General features: G+C 37.4%; 10 protein-coding genes across 10 annotated transcripts; 7 read left to right on the top strand and 3 right to left on the bottom strand. All coding sequences in view use genetic code 12, as the record gives it.

The window, feature by feature from the left end:
* Positions 1 to 54: 54 nt before the first annotated feature.
* On the bottom strand, positions 55 to 1956 carry KGF56_003583 (uncharacterized protein; the record flags this gene model as incomplete). The annotated part of the gene is made up of 1 exon (XM_049324929.1): positions 55 to 1956. One exon carries the CDS (start codon positions 1954 to 1956, stop codon positions 55 to 57), a length of 1902 nt encoding a protein of 633 aa, XP_049179403.1.
* Positions 1957 to 2769: 813 nt separating this feature from the next.
* Positions 2770 to 3957, top strand: KGF56_003582 (uncharacterized protein; the record flags this gene model as incomplete). The annotated part of the gene is made up of 1 exon (XM_049324928.1): positions 2770 to 3957. The coding sequence occupies one exon, from the start codon at positions 2770 to 2772 to the stop codon at positions 3955 to 3957; it is 1188 nt and encodes a 395-aa protein (XP_049179402.1).
* Positions 3958 to 4258: 301 nt separating this feature from the next.
* On the top strand, positions 4259 to 4663 carry KGF56_003581 (uncharacterized protein; the record flags this gene model as incomplete). The annotated part of the gene is made up of 1 exon (XM_049324927.1): positions 4259 to 4663. The coding sequence occupies one exon, from the start codon at positions 4259 to 4261 to the stop codon at positions 4661 to 4663; it is 405 nt and encodes a 134-aa protein (XP_049179401.1).
* Positions 4664 to 5514: 851 nt separating this feature from the next.
* Positions 5515 to 6285, top strand: TBP1 (TATA-binding protein; the record flags this gene model as incomplete). The annotated part of the gene is made up of 1 exon (XM_049324926.1): positions 5515 to 6285. One exon carries the CDS (start codon positions 5515 to 5517, stop codon positions 6283 to 6285), a length of 771 nt encoding a protein of 256 aa, XP_049179400.1.
* Positions 6286 to 6489: 204 nt separating this feature from the next.
* APN2 (DNA-(apurinic or apyrimidinic site) lyase) lies at positions 6490 to 7902 on the bottom strand (the record flags this gene model as incomplete). The annotated part of the gene is made up of 1 exon (XM_049324925.1): positions 6490 to 7902. The coding sequence occupies one exon, from the start codon at positions 7900 to 7902 to the stop codon at positions 6490 to 6492; it is 1413 nt and encodes a 470-aa protein (XP_049179399.1).
* Positions 7903 to 9734: 1832 nt separating this feature from the next.
* PEA2 (Pea2p) lies at positions 9735 to 11543 on the top strand (the record flags this gene model as incomplete). The annotated part of the gene is made up of 1 exon (XM_049324924.1): positions 9735 to 11543. One exon carries the CDS (start codon positions 9735 to 9737, stop codon positions 11541 to 11543), a length of 1809 nt encoding a protein of 602 aa, XP_049179398.1.
* Positions 11544 to 11819: 276 nt separating this feature from the next.
* Positions 11820 to 14066, top strand: KGF56_003577 (uncharacterized protein; the record flags this gene model as incomplete). The annotated part of the gene is made up of 1 exon (XM_049324923.1): positions 11820 to 14066. One exon carries the CDS (start codon positions 11820 to 11822, stop codon positions 14064 to 14066), a length of 2247 nt encoding a protein of 748 aa, XP_049179397.1.
* A 123-nt stretch (positions 14067 to 14189) lies between these two features.
* On the bottom strand, positions 14190 to 15632 carry KGF56_003576 (pseudouridine synthase; the record flags this gene model as incomplete). Its single annotated transcript, XM_049324922.1, has 1 exon — positions 14190 to 15632. One exon carries the CDS (start codon positions 15630 to 15632, stop codon positions 14190 to 14192), a length of 1443 nt encoding a protein of 480 aa, XP_049179396.1.
* Positions 15633 to 17022: 1390 nt separating this feature from the next.
* VPS23 (ubiquitin-binding ESCRT-I subunit protein) lies at positions 17023 to 18699 on the top strand (the record flags this gene model as incomplete). Its single annotated transcript, XM_049324921.1, has 1 exon — positions 17023 to 18699. The coding sequence occupies one exon, from the start codon at positions 17023 to 17025 to the stop codon at positions 18697 to 18699; it is 1677 nt and encodes a 558-aa protein (XP_049179395.1).
* Positions 18700 to 20277: 1578 nt separating this feature from the next.
* Positions 20278 to 21903, top strand: AGP3 (Agp3p; the record flags this gene model as incomplete). Its single annotated transcript, XM_049324920.1, has 1 exon — positions 20278 to 21903. One exon carries the CDS (start codon positions 20278 to 20280, stop codon positions 21901 to 21903), a length of 1626 nt encoding a protein of 541 aa, XP_049179394.1.
* Between the last annotated feature and the right edge of the window lie 1426 nt (positions 21904 to 23329).

Below are 23329 nucleotides of genomic sequence, written 5' to 3'. Positions count from 1 at the left end.
TGGCAGCTAGTGTCGGTGGCAGCTAGTGTCGGTGGCAGCTAGTGTCGGTGGCACTTAGTGTGCTCCACTATCTCGCTCCGCTCGATAGTATTGAATATCAATTTCTTCTGTTGTACTGCTGTCCTTATCCTCATCTTCTTGTTGTTCAACTTTGATTGTATACGAATTGCTGTTTTTCCCCTCTATGGCTGCTTTATTTTCACTTGGTATTATTAATTCCAAATCATCTTCTCCAACAAATCTTGCCTTTATTTGATCAAACTTGATTAATTCATCAAATTGGAAATGCTTCTCAAAATGGATTTCTCTATTTTTGTACTCATTTATTAAGGTCTCTGCATCTTCTTGAACTTCCTCGTCATCATCAGATGCTTCTGCCCGAAGCAAATCGTCTCTCAATTCATCTTCACTTTCCTCATCCTCATCCTCTTCTTCTTCTTCAAACCCGGACCATTCAAGCTCAGCAGTATCATCTGCATCACTTCCAACTTGGTAGTCTTCATCTGATTCTTCATTATAGTCCTCCTCGTTCTCTAAAATTTCGCGCGCAATTTTGTCACGCTTTGCTTTTGCAACCCTGGCGCCTTCTTTGAGAACTTCTATTAAAGAGTCTTCATCTCCCGAATACTCTTCTTCTGAAACATTTTCCACGTCTCCTTCTTCGAAATCGGCATCTTCTTCATCTTCTTCATCCATTAGTGAATACTCTGCGAATTCAGCAGGGGTCAACTCTATCAAGCAGCCATCATCTTCGTCATCAGTTTCTGCAGAATCATTAAAATTCATCGTTCCCTTTATAACAATCTCATTTTCATTCTTTAAATATTCAATTTTCAATTCTTCTTTTACCAATGATGGAAATCTGACATTCAACTTGTATGTATTTGGGTCAATTTTTTCCAAATTATAATCAGCACTGTTTGCTACGTCGTCGGTTAAATCAATGACCGAAAATTCGTCTTCTTCTTCATCTTCATCTTCATCTTCATCTTCATCTTCATCACCCCCACAAATTAACGCATTCTCATAAATAGCAACCTCTTCATCACTATCACTAGAAAACTCATCTTCCTCACTATCAATTTCAATAAATTCTGGCTCTGAACCCAAGTCTGAATCTTCATCTGAATCATATTCGTCCAAACTAACCAAGTCAGCCTCAAAATCTTGTCTAATAGCTTCAAGTAACAACTGTTCAGCAGCCTTTGGACTGACAATTATCTCCTCCTCCTCCTCCTCTTCATCATCAGACTCTTCTGATTCACTGGAGTTACTTGATGATTCAGAGTCGCTGGAATCACTTGATGAGCTGCTAGAGTCATTTTCGGAGTCGGCACGGATAAGACGCACCAATATTTGAGCATCATCTTCGGAGGAAGAAGTATCGTCATCATCATCATTATCCCCAGAGCTTGATTCAGATTCACTGTCACTTGTTGCATCTTGGATACCATAAAATTCAACAATCTCATCATTTAAATCGTGAATTTCTGAATCTACAGTCAAAAAGTCCAACAAGTCATCGCCAACAACAGCCTCAGCAATGTACTCATTTCCATCGGAGTCAATAATAATCTCGTTGACATCAGAGAGATTTTCTTCTTCTTCTTCTTCAACTGGTTCAAGCTGGAATTCGTAAACTTCCTCATCTTCATTACTCGATGCACTTTCACTTGAACTATCGTCCAGCTCGTCCTCCTCCTTTTCGTCGTCGTCGTAATAAACACCATGTGGATCTTCTTCATACTCCATTTCAGTCTCATCGCTTTCTTCAACATCACTATCTGGCTCTTCCACATAAGCATAACGTCTAGATGGCTGCTTATGATAGTACTTTCTATAGCGTTTCTCATGTGGTTTTTTTGCTTTTGAATGTACTTGAGAGTTACCACGTTGGGCTCTACCAACGTGTAACCCTTTTCTACCGTACCTATGACTGTTTGACCTATGAGACATTGATGGTTTAACTACTGAAAAATTTCCAAATCCAAGAAAAAAACAGAGAACCTATATCCACCAATATATATATATATATATATATATATATATACATTTCTTTTTCTAATTAGAAGCTTCTCTACATTTAAATTTTTTAAAGTTTTTCGATGAGATGATGTGGCTCAGCTTCCTAATCGGTAAATTACCACCAGTAAAAGATGCATAACGTAACACAAAAAGAAAAGAAGGAAAAAGAAAATTAATCCTAACACTATCGAGCAAAGCGAGATAGTGTTGTAACAAGCTACAAAGTGCTCACTATCGAGCAACACTATCGAGCAGAGCGAGATTGTGTTGTAACAATCTATAAAGTGCTCACTATCGAGCAGAGCGAGATAGTGTTGTAATAGGCTACACTGTGCTCACTATCGAGCAGAGCAAGATAGTGTTGTAACAAGCTGCCAAGTGCTGCTCCACTATCGAGTAGAGCGAGTTAGTATTGTAACAAGCTACAAACTGTTGGTGGTAGCCAGTGTGCTCCACTATCTCGCTCTGCTCGATAGTGTCGCTCGATAGTGTCGCTCGATAGTGTGTCAAACTTTTATTGCTTTTATACAATAAAATATTTTCAGGTAGCGTTGCAAAATGTGCATGCTACCAGGTAATATATATATTTCCCCACTAAGCATATGATACTCCAAAAGATGGACAGTTCCCATACTACCCAACTCTTTCATAACACTTGTTCATTATTTCTCCATTCAACTAAAATCCGTGTGTGCGTATTCAGTGTTGCCATTAAATGGATACTGAACCAAATTACTATTCCAAATGCCTGAATTTATCAATCATTTAAGGGCAACCTTTGAGCCGACAGATTGCGAGCTCTTGACTACGACGCCAACATCAAAATTGTTGGTCGACCACCCCATCTTGGCATCTGCATTATCCCAAATCTTCCCATATTTGTTACTAGTTGATAGCATATTAGAGACTATTACGTGGACTAATGACGATTATTATCGTAATTTCTTGATCATGACCCTATATTCTTGCATTATTGTGTATTGGGATCTTGTATCGCATGCAATTCTCCCACTACTCGCGGTGACGTTGTTTTCATTTATTGTATGGCTGATAAGCTCAGTAATCTATGACTCAAAGTACAACGAGAAACCAACCATAGAAGAGGTATTATATACTTTGCACAACATAACAGTAAGAACTGAGATGATTTTTAGACCAATCAAAAAGTTCCCATTCACAGTTAAGAATTACACGAGGCTATTTATTGTAAGTATCCTCTTGACCCCAGTGCATTGGGTATTGGTAAAGACGATACTACCACCACAAAGATATATCTGGTTTGCTGGTCTTTTCATATTTTCATTCAACAGTCCATATTCATTTGCTATGAGGCAACTTTTGTGGAGATCGTTGTACTTGAGACTTGCAATTGTGTATATCACAGGGGTAGATTTCAAGATAACCAAACCGCAGTATCAAGAAGTATCAATGACGCAAAGCTCCTCCGCCAGTGACTATGACGATTCCAACACTTCCTCTTCTACACCATTGTTGTCAAATTTCAAGATTGTGAGAAAAAAAATGATTTCTCCAACACAGTTGAAGCAAACAGTGTTATTTGAAGTCTTGGAAAATGAGAGAAGGTGGTTGGGTATAGGATGGTCTTCCTTATTGTACCCGAGCGAGCGTCAGAATTTCTGCTACCAAAATACACTTCAAGCAGCACCAGATATAACTATCAATGCAAACAATTTCCCCTTCCCCATGTTCGAGAATGACGTTTATTCCTATCAATGGGAATGGGCAGAGGACAGGTGGCATTTGGATTTGGAGTTCAACAAATGCAAAGCAAAGGATGGATGGGTATACTACAATAACAACTGGGAGTGTCCACGTTATTGCGACGGGTTCAGCAAATATACAAGATCAAGAAAATGGGTGAGAAAAGCGTACCTAGTGATCGATAAGCGTGGAACCGTATATGATGAATGAGTCTAATATATATCTACAGGTATGGTTGGTTTTTTTTTTTTTCTTTTTTTTCTTTTCTTTATAGCTATGTAAGGAGCACATACGTCTTCTTTCCTCGGTACAAAACTTTATTGTGTTTAAGACTCGTGAGAGCTAAATGAATAGAAAAAATTAAAGAGAAAAAAATGAAATGGAAAAAGAGAGAAGAAGCATTGAAAAAAAAAAAAAATTATTCAATCGCTTTTATTCAGTCACTTCATTTTAACTGGTTTTTTTTTTTGACCCATGGCATCTGATCAAAGTTAGCAGAAGAACTTAAAAAATGAGTTCGACTTCGAATTTACAATACGACGAGATACCGAAGAAATATATTGATCCTAGTACCCCAAAAGATAAAGGCGAAGGGTCAAGAGTTAATGGTAAGGACTGGAAAATCAAGAAAGATGCATTTAGAGTTAAAGCAATAGGTGTAACTAAGAAGAAGAGAAATGCCTTCAAAGAAAGAGAATTAATGAGGCTACAGGAGCAGCAATATAAAGAGCGGTTGAATGAGTTGAAGACTGAGAAGGAAACAGCTAAGAAACAGAAGTTGGATGATTTGAAACGTAGGAGAGAAATTAAGGCCGAAAAAGAAAGGTATGAAAAGATTGCAGCAAGGATGCATGCAAAGAAAGTAGAGAGATTGAAGAAAAGAGAGAAAAGGAACAAGATGTTGAAAGAACGTTGATGATATGATGACTAGTACCCAATTCTTTTTTTTTTTTTTTTTTTTTTCTCTTCTCCTAGTTGCTGACAAGTTGGTATGACGACGATGACGATAAGACCTTATTTTCAATACTTTTCAACTATGGTCCCCAATAATAGCCTATCATACATTTTAGTGACGACCCGAGTTCACCATCACTAGTGAGAGGGGGTTATGGGCTTTACCAATCATCCTACTTGTGTGCAATCACATTTTCTACCACATTTTCCTCCCTCATCCCAAAATTATATTATTTAGACTTTTTTTTCTTTTTGTTGTTCTTGATAATTTTTTTGCAATGACATCCATGCATCAACTGATAAGAAAAAGTTACCCGGACAAGACAAAGAAGTATAAATAGGAGCTCAATTTCCTGCAAATTTCAATTTTTAAGAAAGGAAATTTTTTTTTTTGGTATTGCTTGCACGCCTAAAAGGAAAATAAAGAGAAATTTTCGCGAGTCTGCATATTAGCGTTTATATTACCCATAAGCGCCCAAAGCCTACTTCCAATATTAGTTTATTTGCGAAGGGATTTTGCAGCAACTTTTTTATAGGTGTTTGATTAATTATACACATCAAATTTACATAGACCGATTGGATTTCAAATTAAAATAAGCAGAAACTCCAGTCATCAAGCTACTTTTTTCTTCTTTTTTTTTTTCTTCTCCCCCCCACAAACCAACCCTTGTATTATAATTTTAAGAACTTGAGTTCTTTGACACTTTGGGATACATTCAGTTGTTCATCTCAAGAAAAAAAAGGAAAAATACAACCTCCCCCCTTTATTTTGCATACATTATTAGCTTTTATACAAAGTCCGAATAAATATTCATGGATTCCTTAAAATTACCAACGACAGCCGCTCAGGCCAAAGCATTTACTGCGCCAAACTCGATATTGTTCCCCAAAGGTATAGATTCCAATTCCGACGAATTTAAAGAATCCGAAGCCAACGTATTGGCATCAGCATCAGCAGCATCAGCATCAGCATCAGCGGTAAAGAAAGAGCAAAGCTTGGATATTATCGAGCCAAAGCAAGATGATGATGACGGAGCTACTTCTGGTATTGTGCCCACTTTGCAGAATATAGTGGCAACGGTGAATTTGGACTGTCGGTTGGATCTCAAAACAATTGCCTTGCATGCACGTAACGCCGAATACAATCCAAAACGTTTTGCCGCTGTGATTATGAGGATCAGAGACCCAAAGACAACGGCTTTGATTTTTGCCAGTGGTAAAATGGTGGTTACTGGTGCCAAATCAGAAGACGATTCGAAATTAGCATCGAGGAAATATGCAAGGATTATTCAAAAATTGGGGTTCAATGCCAAGTTTACCGATTTCAAGATACAAAATATTGTTGGGTCATGTGATGTTAAGTTCCCAATAAGATTAGAGGGTTTAGCCTTCTCTCACGGTACTTTCTCGTCTTATGAACCTGAATTGTTTCCTGGTTTGATTTATAGAATGGTTAAACCAAAAATTGTGCTTTTGATTTTTGTCTCTGGGAAAATTGTTTTGACGGGTGCAAAGCAAAGAGAGGAAATCTATGCTGCTTTCGAAGCCATATACCCGGTCTTGAGTGAATTCCGAAAGTCATAAAATGTGGTTTTCTTTTTTGTTGCAGTTAGACCCGTAGTTAATGGAGGGAAAAGATGTATAGACCAACTTCTATTATGCATTAATTTGTGATTCTACAATACAAAAAGAAAAACAAAAAAAAAAAACAAAAAGAAAAAAGTTATTGTAGCAATTAGAGTGGAGTTTTCTTTCCTTCTATTTTTTCTTTTTCTTCTTTTTTTATTCTTAGGAAAAAAATTTACTTATTGGTTTCTGACTAGAAGATTTTGTGGCTTTCCTACTAGTGTAGGTCAAGACTCTAGGCTTTTTCAATTTCGGGTATGCTTCATCTGGCGTTGATGGTTTTGTGCTTGTTGAGCGTTCATTTTCCGACTCTGTAGAACTCTCTGATTTTCCAAAAAACAGGGAAATATCTTTGCTCTTGTTCAATCTATAATGGTTTTTTGCTTCAAAAGGTAGCTTCTCTGATGTTAATGTAGTAGTCAAAGATGATGATGATGATGATGATGATAGTTTGTTTTCTTCTTCATCATCCAACAAATCGAAATCAGTGAAAACAGGACAATGGTCACTCCCCAATATAAACGGCCAAATATCAGCTTTTGAAATTTTTTTCATCATTTCATAAGAGCTACAAAGAACCAAATCAATCCTTGATCCAAAATTAATCTGTCTCGAGCTAGTGAGGGTATTCCATACGGTGTACATATTCTTTCTCCTACCTTGAATGTACCTAGTGGTGTCGTACAAAAACTGATTATTGTTTTGCATTTCCTCCATACCTTGCCATAATGATCTAATAACATATTTGTTCATCAACTCTCTCGATTGCCTTGAAGTTTTAAACTTGCAGCATTCTTCGTAATTTTGTACTTCAAACTGATGCCCATCAAGTGCGTCAGTTATCAATTTTCCAACTAGCCTGTCCTTAATACCTTCTGCGCTATCTATTAGATCTAAACTCACATTTATATCACCCATCAATATTACATCTTTTTTACATTGAAACTTTAAATAGTGACATCGTTCTAGCAAGCATTGTAGAAACTTGAGTCTGTAGTTTTCACCTTCTTCTGTACCGAGTGAATTTGCTGGGCAATATACTGCAAAAACGACGCAATTATTGTCAAGTTCCACAACAACACATCTTCCTTGACTGTCCAATTCTAGTCCTTCCTCTTTTGAAATGCGCGGATAACCTCCTATCGAATCAAAATCCGGGTGGTTTTGATATACGTTACCGTTTCTGTCGCTTAACCAGCCAGTTATACCCTCTTCTGCACGCTTGATAGTCAACCATTTTGCTTGTGCTGGTGTTTTGGGAATCCTTACAAACAAACCCACGCCACTATACCCCTTTTTAGTAGTGGGAAGACTAATAAAAGAGCGAAAATCTTGGAGATGCCCAATATTTCTCAAGGAGCTCATAGTTTGCTCAGTTAGTTTCAACTCTTGTAAAGTAATCACGTCTGCCTGTAGCAGGTTGAACATTGCATTAAAATCATTCTTGAACTTGTTCCAAGGGTGGTAATTGAAGATTGTCTTGACACCATTGACATTAAATGTTACGAATCTTAATGAATTCTTATTCTTTTGAGCGATTTTAGTAAATGGCTCGAGGGATAGTATTTCTTCCATAGAAATATTCATGAAAATGAGGCAATGCGTGCCCCATCTCGCTTGCCTGGAAAATTGCAAAAGATTTCGCCGTTATTTTTTTTTTCCGTTTCCCATGACACTAGCTACACTTCATAGCTTGTGTTTAAAGAATTGTAAACACATTCAATTCTATGCTCAGTCAAGCATTTATCTGAAATTCAACAAAACCAATAAGAGTGGTAGATCAGGAGAGTGGTAGATTAGTAGTGCTAAATTAGTAGTAAAATAGTAGTAAAATAGTAGTAAAATAGTAGTAAAATAGTAGTGCTAAATTAGTAAGAGTGCTAGTTCAACATGTTACCCTTTTTCCCCCCCAATGATTTTTGCAATCGTATGGATAGGAGTCATATAAGTGACAGCTAATGTTGCTCCACTATCTCGCTTTGCTCGATAGTGTCTATCGTACAAGAGTCGCATTACAACAATGTCACAAGCATCTGTTTCGAGAATAGATTTAAACCACTACCCGAAAAGGACTAATCAATGGTGTTGTTTCATTTCACGTTCCAAGTCCATACTGACTAAAATTAGAGTTTGAGTTAGTTAGACAAAACCACTTTTTCTTGCACTTGAATCGCACCATATTCACTCTCTCATTGCCTGATAATATCTTTCACAAGGGGTATAGGGGTTAGTTGCATACATGTTTCTTTAGTTCCACCACCTTACATGTTTCTTTAGTTCCACCACCTTACATGTTTCTTTAGCTCCACCACCCTACATTCTTTTAGTTGCACCACCCTACATTCTTTTAGTTGCACCACCCTACTTTTTTTTTTAGTTCCACCACCCTACATGTTTCTTTTAGTTCCACCACTCTTTCTTTCTACATGTTTTTTTTTAGTTATACCCCTTCTTTTCTATCTTTTAAGGTTATTCCTATTATTTCTTAATCTACAGTTATCTGACAAACTCAACTCATATTTGTTTATTTACATCTAGAGAAAAAATCTTAAACTATCAGGTCTCTCACCAACAAAAATGCTTGGTATACAAAAAATATCCATCAAATTTGTGTGTATACTATGTCGCAGTTTTATTTTTAAAAATCTACATTGCTCTACGATTTCAGATATAGTTTGTATAGTTTGTATACTCTGTACGTTTCCTTTGCAGTTTTTTTTTGCTTGTTTGTACAATCAGATCGAGGTTAGTCAGCATTAAGGTTAGATTGATAAGCAGAGTCAACTCATATTCATACCAGGCTCGCCTCTCCTCGCCTCACTCACTTAGACAAAACTCAGTCACTATAGGTATAGGTACAACTATCTATAGCCATGTTAGTCCAAACGCGTCTCATTTCTTTAACGAGTGAAAAAAACAACCATTAAACATCCATACACACATAGTTCCATAAGAAAAAAAAAATACACACAACCTATTCCATCAACGAGCAAAATCGAATCTTACAACATTGAGAAGAAATTTACTCTTGCATATTAATCCCAGAAAAAAAAAACGACGTGCCTATTCTAAAATTAGACCAACATTTATCTCTCTTTCTTGTTGTCAAGCATCCCCAACTAACTCAAGAAAATTGACAGTAATACGACACGACACGCCCCCTCCTAAAGCGGAATCGGAACCCAAAGCCCAAAGCCCAAAGCCCAAATCCCAAAGCCCCAAGCCCCAAGCCAAAATTTCAAAAGCCAAACCCCTACCACTTTTGATTCAAGACTATAAGCGAAAAAATTAACCTTTTTTTTAGGAATTTGTCACTACTTTTTCTTTTCTTTTTTTTTTTTCTTCACATATACTTCAAGTTGGATACAAAGTAGGTTGATAAAACCCAGTGTTTCTTTCGGTTTACCATGATAGAACCAGAGTCCTTTATTGCGAACTCACCATATAGTCAAACGCATGGCAATTCCTTGGACAAGTTCAACATTACAAATACTACTAGCGAGTTGCTAAAATTTCAGTTACAAGAACAGCATAGAACATCACTAGCAAAAGCTCAGAATTTAGACAAGGAAGAAAGCGATATTCTCAACTATGGCACCAATATTTTCCATAACTCGTTCAACGGCCATTTACAAGAAAGAATAGAATGCGGCTCAATATCGATCCATTCTCTATCGAGCTTGTCGTCATCAGGCACACCTTCAAATGGCGACGAGCTCGTCTACAATGAAGACGAGCGAGAAGAGGAAAAAGAGGAAAAACAAGAAGCTTTAGAAGCTGTATTGCAACGGCAATCAAAGAATCCAAACTACTTGAATTTGAAGATTTTGATGGAGAACTCAATTTTTGATGCAAGTTTGATAGGCAAAAATGCAATCATGCCCTTGCACAACTTGGAACAAGTCAAACTGACTATTTCCGACAAGACAGATTTGCAGCACTATTTGTTGTCGAAAATTTTCCTAACACTGCAGTTTATTAATCAAGTGACAAATGAAGATTCAGATTTGTCAGTCTTGTCTCGAGCAGTGAAGATTATGCAGTCGTTGCTGCAGCAAGCGATGCAAAATAACAAGGAACTAGATGCTTTGAAACAGAAATTGAATGAACATAATATGTCGTGTTTGCTTTTGGGCTATATAGACGACGTCAAGCGAAACCAAACCATGGATCCACAAGAGCTACTAATGGGTGGTAATGGTAGTAATGGCATTGACATTGGAATGGGGAATGGCAGTGGCGCCCCCCCTTCTATTACCACAGGGTCACCTACTCGGATGCAGGCATCAAGCGCCTTACCTTCACCAATGAAAGCGAATCAGAGCCACGTCAAGATTTTTGACTCATTATTCTCGTACATTGCAAGCGTGGCTGCACAACGTGGTGTCTCTCTTCCGTCACCGGAAGCCAACTTAGAATCAGTTCAAATGAAAATAGAGTGGCTTCAACAGTGTCTTGACAAATTACTTGAAAGCTCTCCTGCTAGCAGCACTTATACAACATCTGGGGAAACAAATACTACTAAAAAAGATGGCATTTTTGACGAGGGTTCGTCGTTGCCTGTACAAACCAAAACGGCATTGAAAGCGTTATCAGAGTACAAAACTGCCTTGACTGATCTTCGGTTTTCATATCAATACCTAGCTAAAGAATACGAGTTGTCAAGAGCAACGTCATCAAAAACAATACAAGAGTACCGGAAGAAGCTAGAAAAATTGAAAAATGAGACTAATTTTGGAACGGAAAGTAATAGTGTTTCTTTTTCGAGTAATCGCCGATATACTTCACTGTCAATGTTATCGTCAGCTTCAATTGATGATAAGGACAAAGAGATCTCTAAGCTTCGGAAAGAATTAAACTTGTTGAAAGTCGACAGTTTTGGATCTCAGCAAAACAACCTCAAAGTCAAGTCTCCATCTCAAAACGATTTTACCAAAAATGTGTCTCCAGTAACCGGATGGTCTCTAGGTGTACTGCCAACCGAAAGTGAAAATGGAACAGTAAGCGAGAACAACGGGGATGTGACAATCGCAACTTCCCCAACAAGTACTCAACAAACGCCACAACTGAGCGGTGTAAGTAATGCTTTGTTGAAAAAGGAGTTTAAAAAGATTATAAGCGAAATGCAAGATCAATACGAATTAGAGTTGACTGAAGAAAGATTGAAAAGAAAGAAACTTGAAGATGAATTGAGTCGTTTAAGAGATGTAACATGATGTATTTACTAATGTATAGATAAAAGTTTTTGTTATTCACTTTGTTACTTTTGTATAAAGCTGGATTAAAGAATATAGCTGGATTAAATAATATAGAGAGAGATTTTTTTTTTTTTTTGTTTACTTTTATTTTTCATTTTTTTTCGTTTCTAAAGACGCGTTTGATTTCTTTTCCCATTCTTCACCTATTGACAGAGCTTTTTCCTTCTATTGACAGAGCTTTTTCTTTTCTATTGTAGTAGGATGCAAAGAGACGAGTAATACACATTCTGTGGAATGACTAGGAGGAAAAATGTGAGGCAATTGAGTGGTGGTGGTGGTAAATTTGTAGCTGTGAATATAGAGGAGGAGAAGACTGATTTTAAAACAGAAGAGCCAAGGTTAAAACGACAAAAGACGGCTTCTTTGTATAAGCCATTAGAACAAAGCGACGCTCGACTAGGAGAGCCATCATCTACCAAAAACCAATCACAGGTGCAATTAAAGATTTTGTACTTTATACAGCAATCTAACAGGTTCATCCATGCAGCACATAAGCAACTTCACACCGAAACATACTTTCAATTTGTGAAAGCGGCGATTAGAAGTTTGCGTATTATACTCAAGAAATACGAGAGAGATATGACCTCTAAACAAAGGGTGGCTGTTTACTATCAATTAGGAAAAGTCTATCTTGAGGAGACAGAGAATCGAGACAAGGCCGAATTGTATGTGACTATTGCTTCAAGGATTTGCCATGAGGAATTCTTTGTTAAAGAAGGTTTTTTTTGTGACTTAGTTTTGGCTAAAATTATGGAAAAGTCTAGCATACAGTATCTTTTAAGCGACTTGTCAACCAAAATCAGCCAATATCAAGAGAAAGGATATAATGTCTTTGCCGATTGTTTGGCTTTGACACGTATCAACTACTTGCTCGCAAGCGATTACTCGTTAGCCTTGGTTAGTTTACAAAGTTTACTAAAAAGTAGCACCTTACACCCTACAATTCGAACAATTGCAACCGTTTACTTGTGCGGATTGTTGATCCACAGAGGTGACCCTTCCAAAGGATTATCAATCCTTAAAAATATTGATCGATACTCAATTCCATCCCAGCCGTTTCAGGCGTACTACTTATTACTCAAACTATCAGCCAATCTAACTTTGAATAGGATCGCCGAGACCAAACACGTTGTCGCAGAGCTATATACACTCAAGGGTGACTGTGTAAGAACTTACTGGAGTCAGTGGCTGACAACTGGCAATATAGAAATATTCATGAAATGCGAAACTAAGAATAATAATGCAGAAGAATTCAATCTCATTCTACCATGGTTATCGCAAACTGATTTTTTCATCATTACCTTTCTTTTGAACGGTATAACTTATTTAGGTGACAAGAGAGAAATGTCCAAAAACTTTTTTGAAAAGGCTTTAAGGCAAGTAGAAAAGTCAAAGGAAGAAGTAAAGAAAAATCATTCAGGAAACTTTTCGCTTTCCAACGTTAAGGAGCGACTAATCAAGTTGAAATATTATAAATATATGATTCAGTTTTATCTCCAGTATCATGCATTTATTATAGATAATTTCAAAGTCCCATATATAGATGAGTTTATGGCGGCCAACAATGAGTGCTTTCTGAAGACCAAACACACTTGTTTCAGGACGCATTACCCATACATAAACTATATGTTTGCCCTTTACTATCATCGTAAAGGTGATCTCCAAGCTGCCAAATTTTATTACTTAAAGGTGCGGAATATAACTTCCGACTTTGAAGAAGGAAAAGAAGAAATAGAACAAAAAGAAGAAAATGATGTTTGTTCTTTGTTGCAACAAATGTCCTGGGGAGTTGGTTGTGATTCGTATAAGCCCAGGGGAAAATTCAGTGAGTTATACGTTTACTCTAGTTTGCATCTAGTGGCATTGTTGGACTATGAGGTGAAGGAATTGATGCACTGTGGTACTGATATATCCAAAGAATTGTTTACAAAAACGAGTCAGTTGAGGAACACCATTGGCGAAGAGTTGAAGAGTTTGGTAACGAGCAATAAAGGGAGTAGTGATCTTTTCCAAACCAATTTTTTGAATGAGAACACTCTTTTGAAACTCACTATGAATACCATCTTGAATACTTCACAGGGCATAGATGTTAAAATTGATCAAAATATCTTGAGAGAGCATTTATATTTTGTTGAGGAGAAAACTGTGTTTTATCTCATATGTTTCTTGTTTTCACTTGAATTGTCAATCCAAGCAGGTGTGTCTGGAGAACAGGAAGAAATCTTACAGAAAGCCTTAAATAACTTGCCATTTTCCAAAAGCGAGATATTGGTAAACGGAGGATCTTCCGTACAGCAGGTTTCAACTACAGAACCGGCTGATAGCTGTCGAGTATTTCTCCTACGCGATTTACACAAAATTTTTGTCGAAAAAGCTGAATATGGTAAAGCGGATATGTATCAACTACTGCTGGCTAGACTTTCAAAATTGTTGAGTTATCGGTACCAGTTTTTAGCTAATAACGTTGTAAACGATTTTTAATCTAATGCAGCTGATCATTATAGAGAAACTCTAACAATTGCTAGTTCTTTTGCTCTTTTTCTTTTCCTTTTTTTTTTTTTTTTCTTATTAGATAATGTACAAATATTCACTTTTGAAACCTACTTACTCCTTCTTTGACTTTTTCTTTTCGCTCTTAATATCATCATCATCATCGCCCTCGACTTTTCTCTTTTTGTCCTTTTTATCCTTTTTATCCTTTTTATCCTTCTTTTCTTTCTTTTCTTTCTTTTCTTTCTTTTCTTTCTTCTCCTTCTTCTCCTTTTTATCTACATTGGTTGTTGTACTTATATCAACTTCTTCAATTAATGCTTTCTTAGGTAATTGTGGACTAGGGGCAACTAATTTTGATTCTGGGACAGCTGGAGCAGGTGCATCATCTAGGTCTTTATACTCCTTTTTCCATGATTCTGGAGTTTCTTCATTAACTCTACCAAATTTGTCTAATTTTCCATCTGCTTTCAACTGTTTCTTCTTTTGAGCAATTGGTCCTAAACCCCATCTTCTGGGGTATGTGTCTCTTTCCATTATACACCTTTTGACCTTGGCAACAACACCATGGTCACATCCTTGTAAGTCAACAGTTGTCATTTGAGCAATACCAATAGCGATGGCTTCACCTTTAGTTGTAATTAACACGACTTCATCGTACAATTCTATACCATCTTCGTACCTTAATAAACCAGGTAACATCAATTTCGCACCATAACAAACGGAATTTACAGCAGAATCTTTAACCACAAGTCTCTTGTAACCAACTAGTAAAGTTTCCAAAGGTTGTATAATTTTTCTCAAGTACGATTCATCTCTTGTGTTATCGTATACGTATTGTGCATCTAAAACGTCATGCAATGTAACCAAGTTATCGCTCTCACTCATGGCTCCCGAACGAACACGACGCAACTCTTGCATGTGACCACCAACACCCAATAACATACCCAAATGAACACACAACGTTCTCATATATGTACCTGCTTCACAAGATGCCCAAAAGACACCGAGTCCCCTCTTGTTATCAAACTCGATCAACTTGGAATCGTAAACAGTTCTAACTCTCAATTGTCTCTTGACAGCTGAAATTAATGGGGGTCTCTGAAACAAAGCACCAGTCAAGTTTTCCAAAGTCCTATTCAACTCCTTTGGATCTTCTAGCTTATCGTGTAATCTGACAATACAAACATACTCCTTACCAGCACCTTGCTGGGATTTAACAAGTCTTGTTGCACGATCAATACATACAATCAAACATCCAGTAACTTTTGGATCCAATGTACCTGAATGCCCGGTTTTTTCAACCCTCAAAATCCTCTTTATCCAAGCAACAACTTCGTGAGAAGAAGGGTTGGATGGTTTATCCAAATTGATGACACCAGAAGAAACATACGATTTAAGATCTCTGCTATTTGGTGATGCGCCCGCAGGGATAGGCGTATAATGACCTGATCTTACAAGTAATTTGTCATAATTTTTCAACAAAAGAGGCCATTGGGACGTATCCTTTGTTGGAGCAATATTCTCCGGTTTTATTTGAAAGTCTTCTCCAGACATGTTTAAGCTGACTTTTAATGAAGAGAAGATGGGGGAATTCCGAGCTTATGCCTTTGAAAAATTGCAAAAAAATTTCGATGAGCTTTTTTTTTTTTTTTCATTGAAAAAAACATTTGGTAGCGATGTCAATGAGCTGTGTTCAAATTGGGTAATTTGTACATGAGCCGCATTCATCAATGGGGAATAAGAGAGCTGGGATAGAGTTTGAATACACTAGGTTACAAGTGGCTCAAGTAAAGAAACTTACAAAAGCTATTGTTAATGAGTGGACAACCAGAAGCAATACACTGTCTATTGTTAATGAGTGGACAACCAGAAGCAATACACTGTCTATTTTATGGTCTGGTCTGGTATTATATATAGCAACCCGGCTGACTCCAAAATGGAAGCAATAAAAGAATATAAACCAAACCATTGTGTAAAATACCTCAGTTGTTACACCACCTTTTTTTTTAATATTATGAATGATAATTTCTCTTCCTAGAAGTAATTGCCACCTCTACTGTCAAAAAGTAACCGCCACCTCTACTATTTACGACTTCTTTCCCCCTCTGGGCCAGCTATTCTCTAATCTGCATGTTCTGGTCTCAAGTCAGACCTCCTTGGAGCTTCTAATGGATGTAATTGTGCCAAATACGTAATTGCCCACATCAAGTAGCACATGGCCAATGCCAATATTACCGAGGACCTAAAAACAACAGTATTTTCCTTTGGAGCAAATACCCATGCTAGACATGAAACAGCAACTACTACTATGAGTACAAATATTACTGTGTAACTTTGATCAATAAGTTAGTAACGACATACCAAATCAGAAACCTATCGACACTATCGAGCAAAGCGAGATAGTGGAGAAAACTAGTCGACACTGACACTATCGACACTATCGAGCAAAGCGAGATAGTGGAGAAAACTAGTCGACACTGACACTATCGACACTATCGAGCAAAGCGAGATAGTGGAGAAAACTAGTCGACACTGACACTATCGACACTATCGAGCAAAGCGAGATAGTGGAGAAAACTAGTCGACACTGACACTATCGACACTATCGAGCAAAGCGAGATAGTGGAGAAAACTAGTCGACACTGACACTATCGACACTAGTCGACACTGACACTATTGGCAAATCAAAAACCTGCAAAATCAGCAAATCGGCAAGTCAAACCCATTAGCGAATTGGCAAATTGGCAAATCGGCAAGTCGGTTTGGCAATAACAAGGGAAGATCAACATACCCGCTCATGACCCAGTATTCTGTATCAAGTAACCTTGTCAAAGTAATACTTAACCGCTTACTTGATTTTTTTCTTCCTTCTTCTTTTTCTTTTTTAGAGAGAGAGAACTACACTAGTAACTATGTTTTTCTATATACCAATAGTTAACAGTTAATGTCTTTACAGCAACTACCACAGCTGGTTTCAAATTGGTTATTCAATGTGATACAACCGCTGTATATTTACAAACAGATAGTTTATAACAATGTTTATCACTTGCTACAGTTGCATTTGAAGAAGAATTTTAATTTTCGAATAAGAACCAAAGTATATACTGACGAAGAAACCGGAGAGTCTTGTTTGTTGCTCAATTTGTTCAAAACAATTTTGATAGATGAGAACATTAGTGTACCAATAGAGATTTGGATACCATTTACCTATCCCTACAGTGATTTTGAGAGACAAGGAGTGCCATTGGTGTATATTGTGCCAGATCATTCTAAGAATTGGTTCTTGAAACCTAGTAATAATGTTGATTCACAAGGAAAGTTCTACCATCCGTATCTATCGGCTTGGCATCGCGAATACACAGAATCCAACTTTCATGCTGGTGAATTGTACAACTTAAATGAGTTGGCCAATATTGTTCATCAAAGTGTATTGGCAGACCCACCAATACTTAATCGACTGCCTATATTGAGTAGTGGCGCACCGCCTCCGAAGCCAGCAAAGGTTGAATACGGAAAGAGCTCTTTCACGTTTAATAGATATCCGCAAAATGAGGGCCAGCTTTTCCCACTTGAAACAAGTGGACCATCATTACCAGAGAAACCACCAAAAATTACTTTGGCAAATCACACGTCTTCTCAATATACCGGAAACAGCAGCAGCATTAATATCGGCATTGGCAGCAGCAGCATTAACACTGGCATTGACATTGGCAGCAGCAGCATTAACACTGGCATTGACATTGGCAGCAGCAGCATTAACACTGGCATTGACATTGGCAGCAGCAGCATTAACACTGGCATTGACATTGGCAGCAACAGCAGTGGTGGTAAACAACCACCACCAATTCCATTAAAGTATCAGGCGCCGTTACCAATACCAGATCAATACACTAAAACACGACAACCACCACCTCCAGATACGCCTTCAACTCAAGTGCCCGTTGCCATGCTTCAGACCCTTACAATAAACGAACGACAGAACTTCCTGCCTCCATCTTTACCAATGCAGAAAGTTGAGCCAGTAGACCTTGTGGATAGCGATAATCCTCAGGTCTCTAGCATAAGTGCCGAACGAAAAATGGCGTTAGAGAAATTATCAGAAAGATTAAACCAATGTTTTGAAAGCGATCCTATACATCAAAGTATAGCCTTTGCCAATGAAAATGTACAAAAGGCAAATGCTTTGTATAGCCAACTAAGTCACCATTATCAACAAGCTAAAGAAAATTCGAAAAACTTGGATGGGCACATTCAGTATCTATCTACGATATTAACAAATATAACAGATTTGAATAAAGAACTAACTAAATTGAATGAACAGAATAACCATGCAGAGTCCAAAGTGGTTGTTAATTCCAAATGCGACATTCCACTTGACGAGTTGATTGTGCCTGACCTGCTCTTGGTCAAGCAATTATACGAAGTTGTTCTGGAAATAAAAGCAATTAAGGATACAATGAATTTGATATCTGGAAATTTTCACAGCTGCTCAGAAATTATTAATGATAAAAATCAAGATTTCTGTGTCAAGACAATGAGAAATTTGGGAAGAGAGTTGTTCTGGTTAGAGTTGACAAAGAATGAAATTGCAAATATAATGAAGTTGCAAACGATTTATTAGAAATGGTGTGTGCTCTAGTTTTCTCTGATCAAACGAAGAATTATTTCCAAGACTACAGTTACCCCCTCCCCTCTCTCTAGAAGCTACACACAGGGTAAGTAGAGTATGAACTCTACAAGAAATACATATACACACACACACATATATATATATATATATAAATCTATAAGATGTAGTGGGACCGATCGGGACTCTCAATAATTTATCATCTATATTTCAAGCCACACAAAGGATACAGTCAACCACACGATCCATCAAACAAAAAAAAAGAACAAATACCGGTTGTATCAAAAGTGGTATAAGTTCCGTTTCATGGCTTTATCTTCTCCATAATTAGAACCCATAATCCCATAGAAACAATAATGGATTTGAGGCAGAAACAGGAGTGTTTAAAGTATATTATTTCGTACTATAGAGATGAATGAGAATGGTGAGGAGAAGGGATAAAAGCAGTTTTTTCTTTTTTTTTCCTTCCTTTTTTTGGGACGGTAGTCTTACTAGTTACGTATATTGATTCGATATACAAACTGGCTGTTGTTTGTCAACTAGATGAAATGAAATAAAAGAAGAAGAGTTGAAAATTTTTTTGAACAACGATGAGAGATGAGCATAGATTGCATTTTCAGTATACAACCGGTAGCGCTTTCACACAGATACGACGAGTAAGATTGAGCAAGATACCCGGCAAGACAGATACTATACTGTTCACACAGGTGCCACAGTCACAAATGGCTATCATTTGATCAACATAGTACTACTTCACCTCATTGCAATCACTGGCATTTTTAAAGAGAACAAATATTAGTTACAAGTTGAAAGTAGGTGACAAATTGGTATTGTTTTTGCATCCTTATCGGCCAATAGAAGACTACCTCACCTTTCATGAATATAAAGTAAGAGTAACAATCAATTGATTATATGCTGGACCAAAAGCAAAATGCCGCCTTTTGCCAATGCCCTTGCATTGTTGTACAAGTAAACTAACTACAATTTAGAATTTTGTGCCTTGACAAATATCTATATAATCCAAGACAGTATACCTCACTCCTGAAGAAAAAAATACAAAAAACATAAAGGTTCATGCTTCCATTTCTTTTAACATCAAGGTGAAATTTTCTCACGTGACACCTGATGAGATTCGCCACAACTTTCAGATTTCAAATGCCCTTTTATTGCAAATTTAGTATGTGTTCCTTTGTGGCGTTATCTATTAATTGCCTTAAATTTTAGCAAAATGGCATATCTTCTTCTTGTCATTTGCATTTCAAATGAACCTGCATCATTAATTGCATTCCAATTTGCAACTTTGTATATTTAAGCAATTTTAGGGCAGATTTTAGTTAATGGGCTAAGCATTTCTTCATAAGCTTCTTTCTCTATCCGCCTTATTTACGATAGGCTAATCCCATTTCTAAAGTATTGCTTTTGGGAGAGTTTTTTCATGATAATTGGAATAGCAAACATTCATATATTATACATCTAATCCCCTTGCTCTTCCTCCCCCCCCCCCCTGTCGCCTTCTTACTTTCTTCAAATTCTCATTTTACCGATTCTTTTCCTTTTCAATATATACACAATATGTCGCAGTCTCATCATGAGATCACACTAGACAACCCTCACTACCATGTAAAAGACGAATTTGAACTGGTGAAATCTCAGGAACTAATAAATGATGTCAACTCATCGATAGAGGAGGCAGCTGTAGGAGAAGAATACGATAATAGAGGCTTGAAGCATGGTCTTAGAGATAGACACTTGTCGTTAATTGCCCTAGCTGGGATCATAGGACCCGGTATTGCTGTAGGAGCGGCACAGGCTTTAGCAAATGGCCCTGCAGCTATGTTGATTGGATTTGGTATCATTGGTATTATTGCCCTAATAATGATGCAATCTTTGGGTGAGCTAACCACAATGTATCCCACAGGCGGTTCTTTTTCTACTTTGGGTGCCAAATTTGTGGATTATGCATATGGTGGTGCTGTTGGATGGAATTATGTCATTGTTTGGGCATGTGTTTTGGCAAACGAGTATAATGTCACTGCGGCGATTTTTCAATTTTGGGGCCCGCAAGTACCATTGTACGGTTATATCTTAATATTCTGGGCTGCGTTTATGGCGTTTCAATTCTTGGGTGTTCGAACGTTTGGCGAGTTTGAGTTCTGGCTTGCCTTGTTTAAGATATTTGGCTTTATTGCATTTTATATTTTTTCTATTGTTTATTGTGCTGGTGGAGTCAAGGGAACCAGAGCATTTGGGTTTCATTATTGGAATGAGCCCGGTGCATTTAAAAGTGGGTTTAAATCCGTTGCTAGTTGTTTTACTTTTGCAAGTACATTTTATAGTGGTACTGAAGTTGTTGCAATTGCTGCTTCCGAGTCAAAAAACCCTAGAAGAGCAGTACCTTCAGCTATCAGGCAAACGGTTTGGAGAATCTTGATCATTTATATCGGCATTGCTATAAGTTATGGATTAACCGTTCCTTATAATGATCCCAGGTTAGGAAGAGATACCAAGACATTGAGGTCTCCAATGACTATTGCGATACAAAGAGCCGGCTGGGAAGGTGGTGCTCATTTGATCAATGCATTTATTGTTGTGATTTGTATCTCGGCTATTAACTCATCGATATATACAGGTTCAAGAGCTATGGTACATTTAGCTCACGAAGGTTGTGCGCCATTTTTTTTCAAGTGGGTAACGAAGCAAGGTGTGCCGTGGGTTGCAGTTGTGGTAATGAACTGCCTTGGCTTGATCTCATTGATGAATTATAGTACAGATGCAGCAAATGCTTACAGCTATATAGTGAATCTATCAGGTGTGGCGGTATTTATTGTATGGGGAAACGTGTGTTTCTATCACTTGAGGTTTAGAAAAGCAATGAAACTACAAGGAAGGTCACTTGATGAGTTACCATTCAAAGCATGGGGATATCCATATTTACCGATTATTGGGGTCATTTTGAATATATTCCTTGCCCTTATACAAGGCTGGCAATACTTTAAGCCATTTGATGCCGGAAATTGGGTAGATGCTTATATTTTATTACCATTTTTCTTTGTGTTGTATTTCGGATTTAAACTATGGCATAGATCGAAATGGGTTAAATTGGACGAGGTTGATTTGGATGAAGGGAGAAGAGCCGATGCCGATGCAAATGCCGATGCAAATGTCATTGCGAAACGAAAAAAAAAGTGGCTATTGTAGTAGAGACCAGTGACCCACCAACCTATTAACCAGCCAATCTTTTAATCACTTTCAATATATACTAGCACATCTTTGTTTCAATCTATAGAGGTAGAGACAATATTATACATGTGCTCTTTTTGTAAATATAATACATGTTACAACTCCTGTAAAAAGAAAAAAAAACCAAAAAAAAAAATCCATGGGGATAGATGACACAATTGTAATTCCTTCTGTCCAATTCTCTCCCTCCTCCTCCTCCTCCTCCTCCTCCTCCTCCTCTCTTCCTCCTCTTCTCCTCCTCTTCTTCTTGCTCTATCAAACCCGTGTGTTGCTGTGGCATGTTTTATCCTTTCTTTTGCTGTGGCATGTTTTATCCTGTTTTTTGCTGGGATAATGAATTTTCAGGGGGTTTGAAAAAAATTTGCACTATGTGTAAAAAAAGAAATGCCCCAAGAAATTTTTTCAGTTAGTACAAAAAGACTGAAAAATTATGGAGATAAAGAGTAAGCCCGTTAAAAGGCATTAGCTGTATTAAAATTCAACATTGTAACTGGTAAGTCATTGTTGGTAGGGGGCTCTTTAATTCCAATAGAAGCTCTGGTGATTCTACTGGCTTTTTAAGATTAGGAGGCTTTTTTTTATTATCGTAAGGTGTTACAGCCGCTCGTAGGGCCATTGGATCTCGCATAATATCTAAGCGAAGCAAGAGAAGCTTTTGTTCTCTCAGTTTAAATCGCGCATTAAATTTTCCTGTGAGGATAACCCCCTATAAGTTCAGATCTAGCGACACATAAAACAAGGGCACTATTTCACATACGTGTAACACAACAATCACTCCTACATGTACACAAAAGAGTGAAAGTGGAGAAATATATTTACAGCCACTTATTTGGATAATCAATAGTATAAAGTAGAGATGAGGTAAAAGTAGAGATGAGATATTCAAAGATACTGCTCCTGCTAATCTCTGCTAATCTCTGCTAATACTGTTTAATATAAGGTGGAGCCAACATACAGACGCAACAAAAAAAAACAAAAAAAAACCCCAACCTATCCTTTTCTACAACTCTGTAGTTTACTAGCTCAGTAGCTCTTACTAGATCGTGTAGTATTTTATCAAGAGTTAAGCTTTACCCCAGAAAATCCGTGTCTGAAAATTCTTTCATTTTCTTTTCTTTTTTTTTCTTTTTTTTTTTTCTGTCTTCTATTTCTTTGAATGCAGGGATAGCTTTCTTCCCCCGTGTTATGTATATCAATACCATCTATGGCAGGGAATAGCTGCGTAGGGAACAACTTTGTTGGGCTCAGTAGAGGTCACTTCTGCAAGATCCATGTCATTCATAATATAGCTCTGGTAAATCTTTCAGAAAAGGGTTTCATATCTGACATTGTCTGCAGTTTAAAACAGATCCTCTCACCTTCTCCATACTAAATTTCGATTTTT

Source organism: Candida oxycetoniae, assembly GCF_023343755.2.
Source record: "Candida oxycetoniae strain CBS 10844 chromosome Unknown scaffold31, whole genome shotgun sequence".
Lineage (NCBI taxonomy): Eukaryota > Fungi > Ascomycota > Pichiomycetes > Serinales > Debaryomycetaceae > Lodderomyces > Lodderomyces oxycetoniae.
The sequence above is the reverse complement of the archived record's forward strand: the minus strand, read 5'-3'. Positions and strand labels throughout refer to the sequence as shown.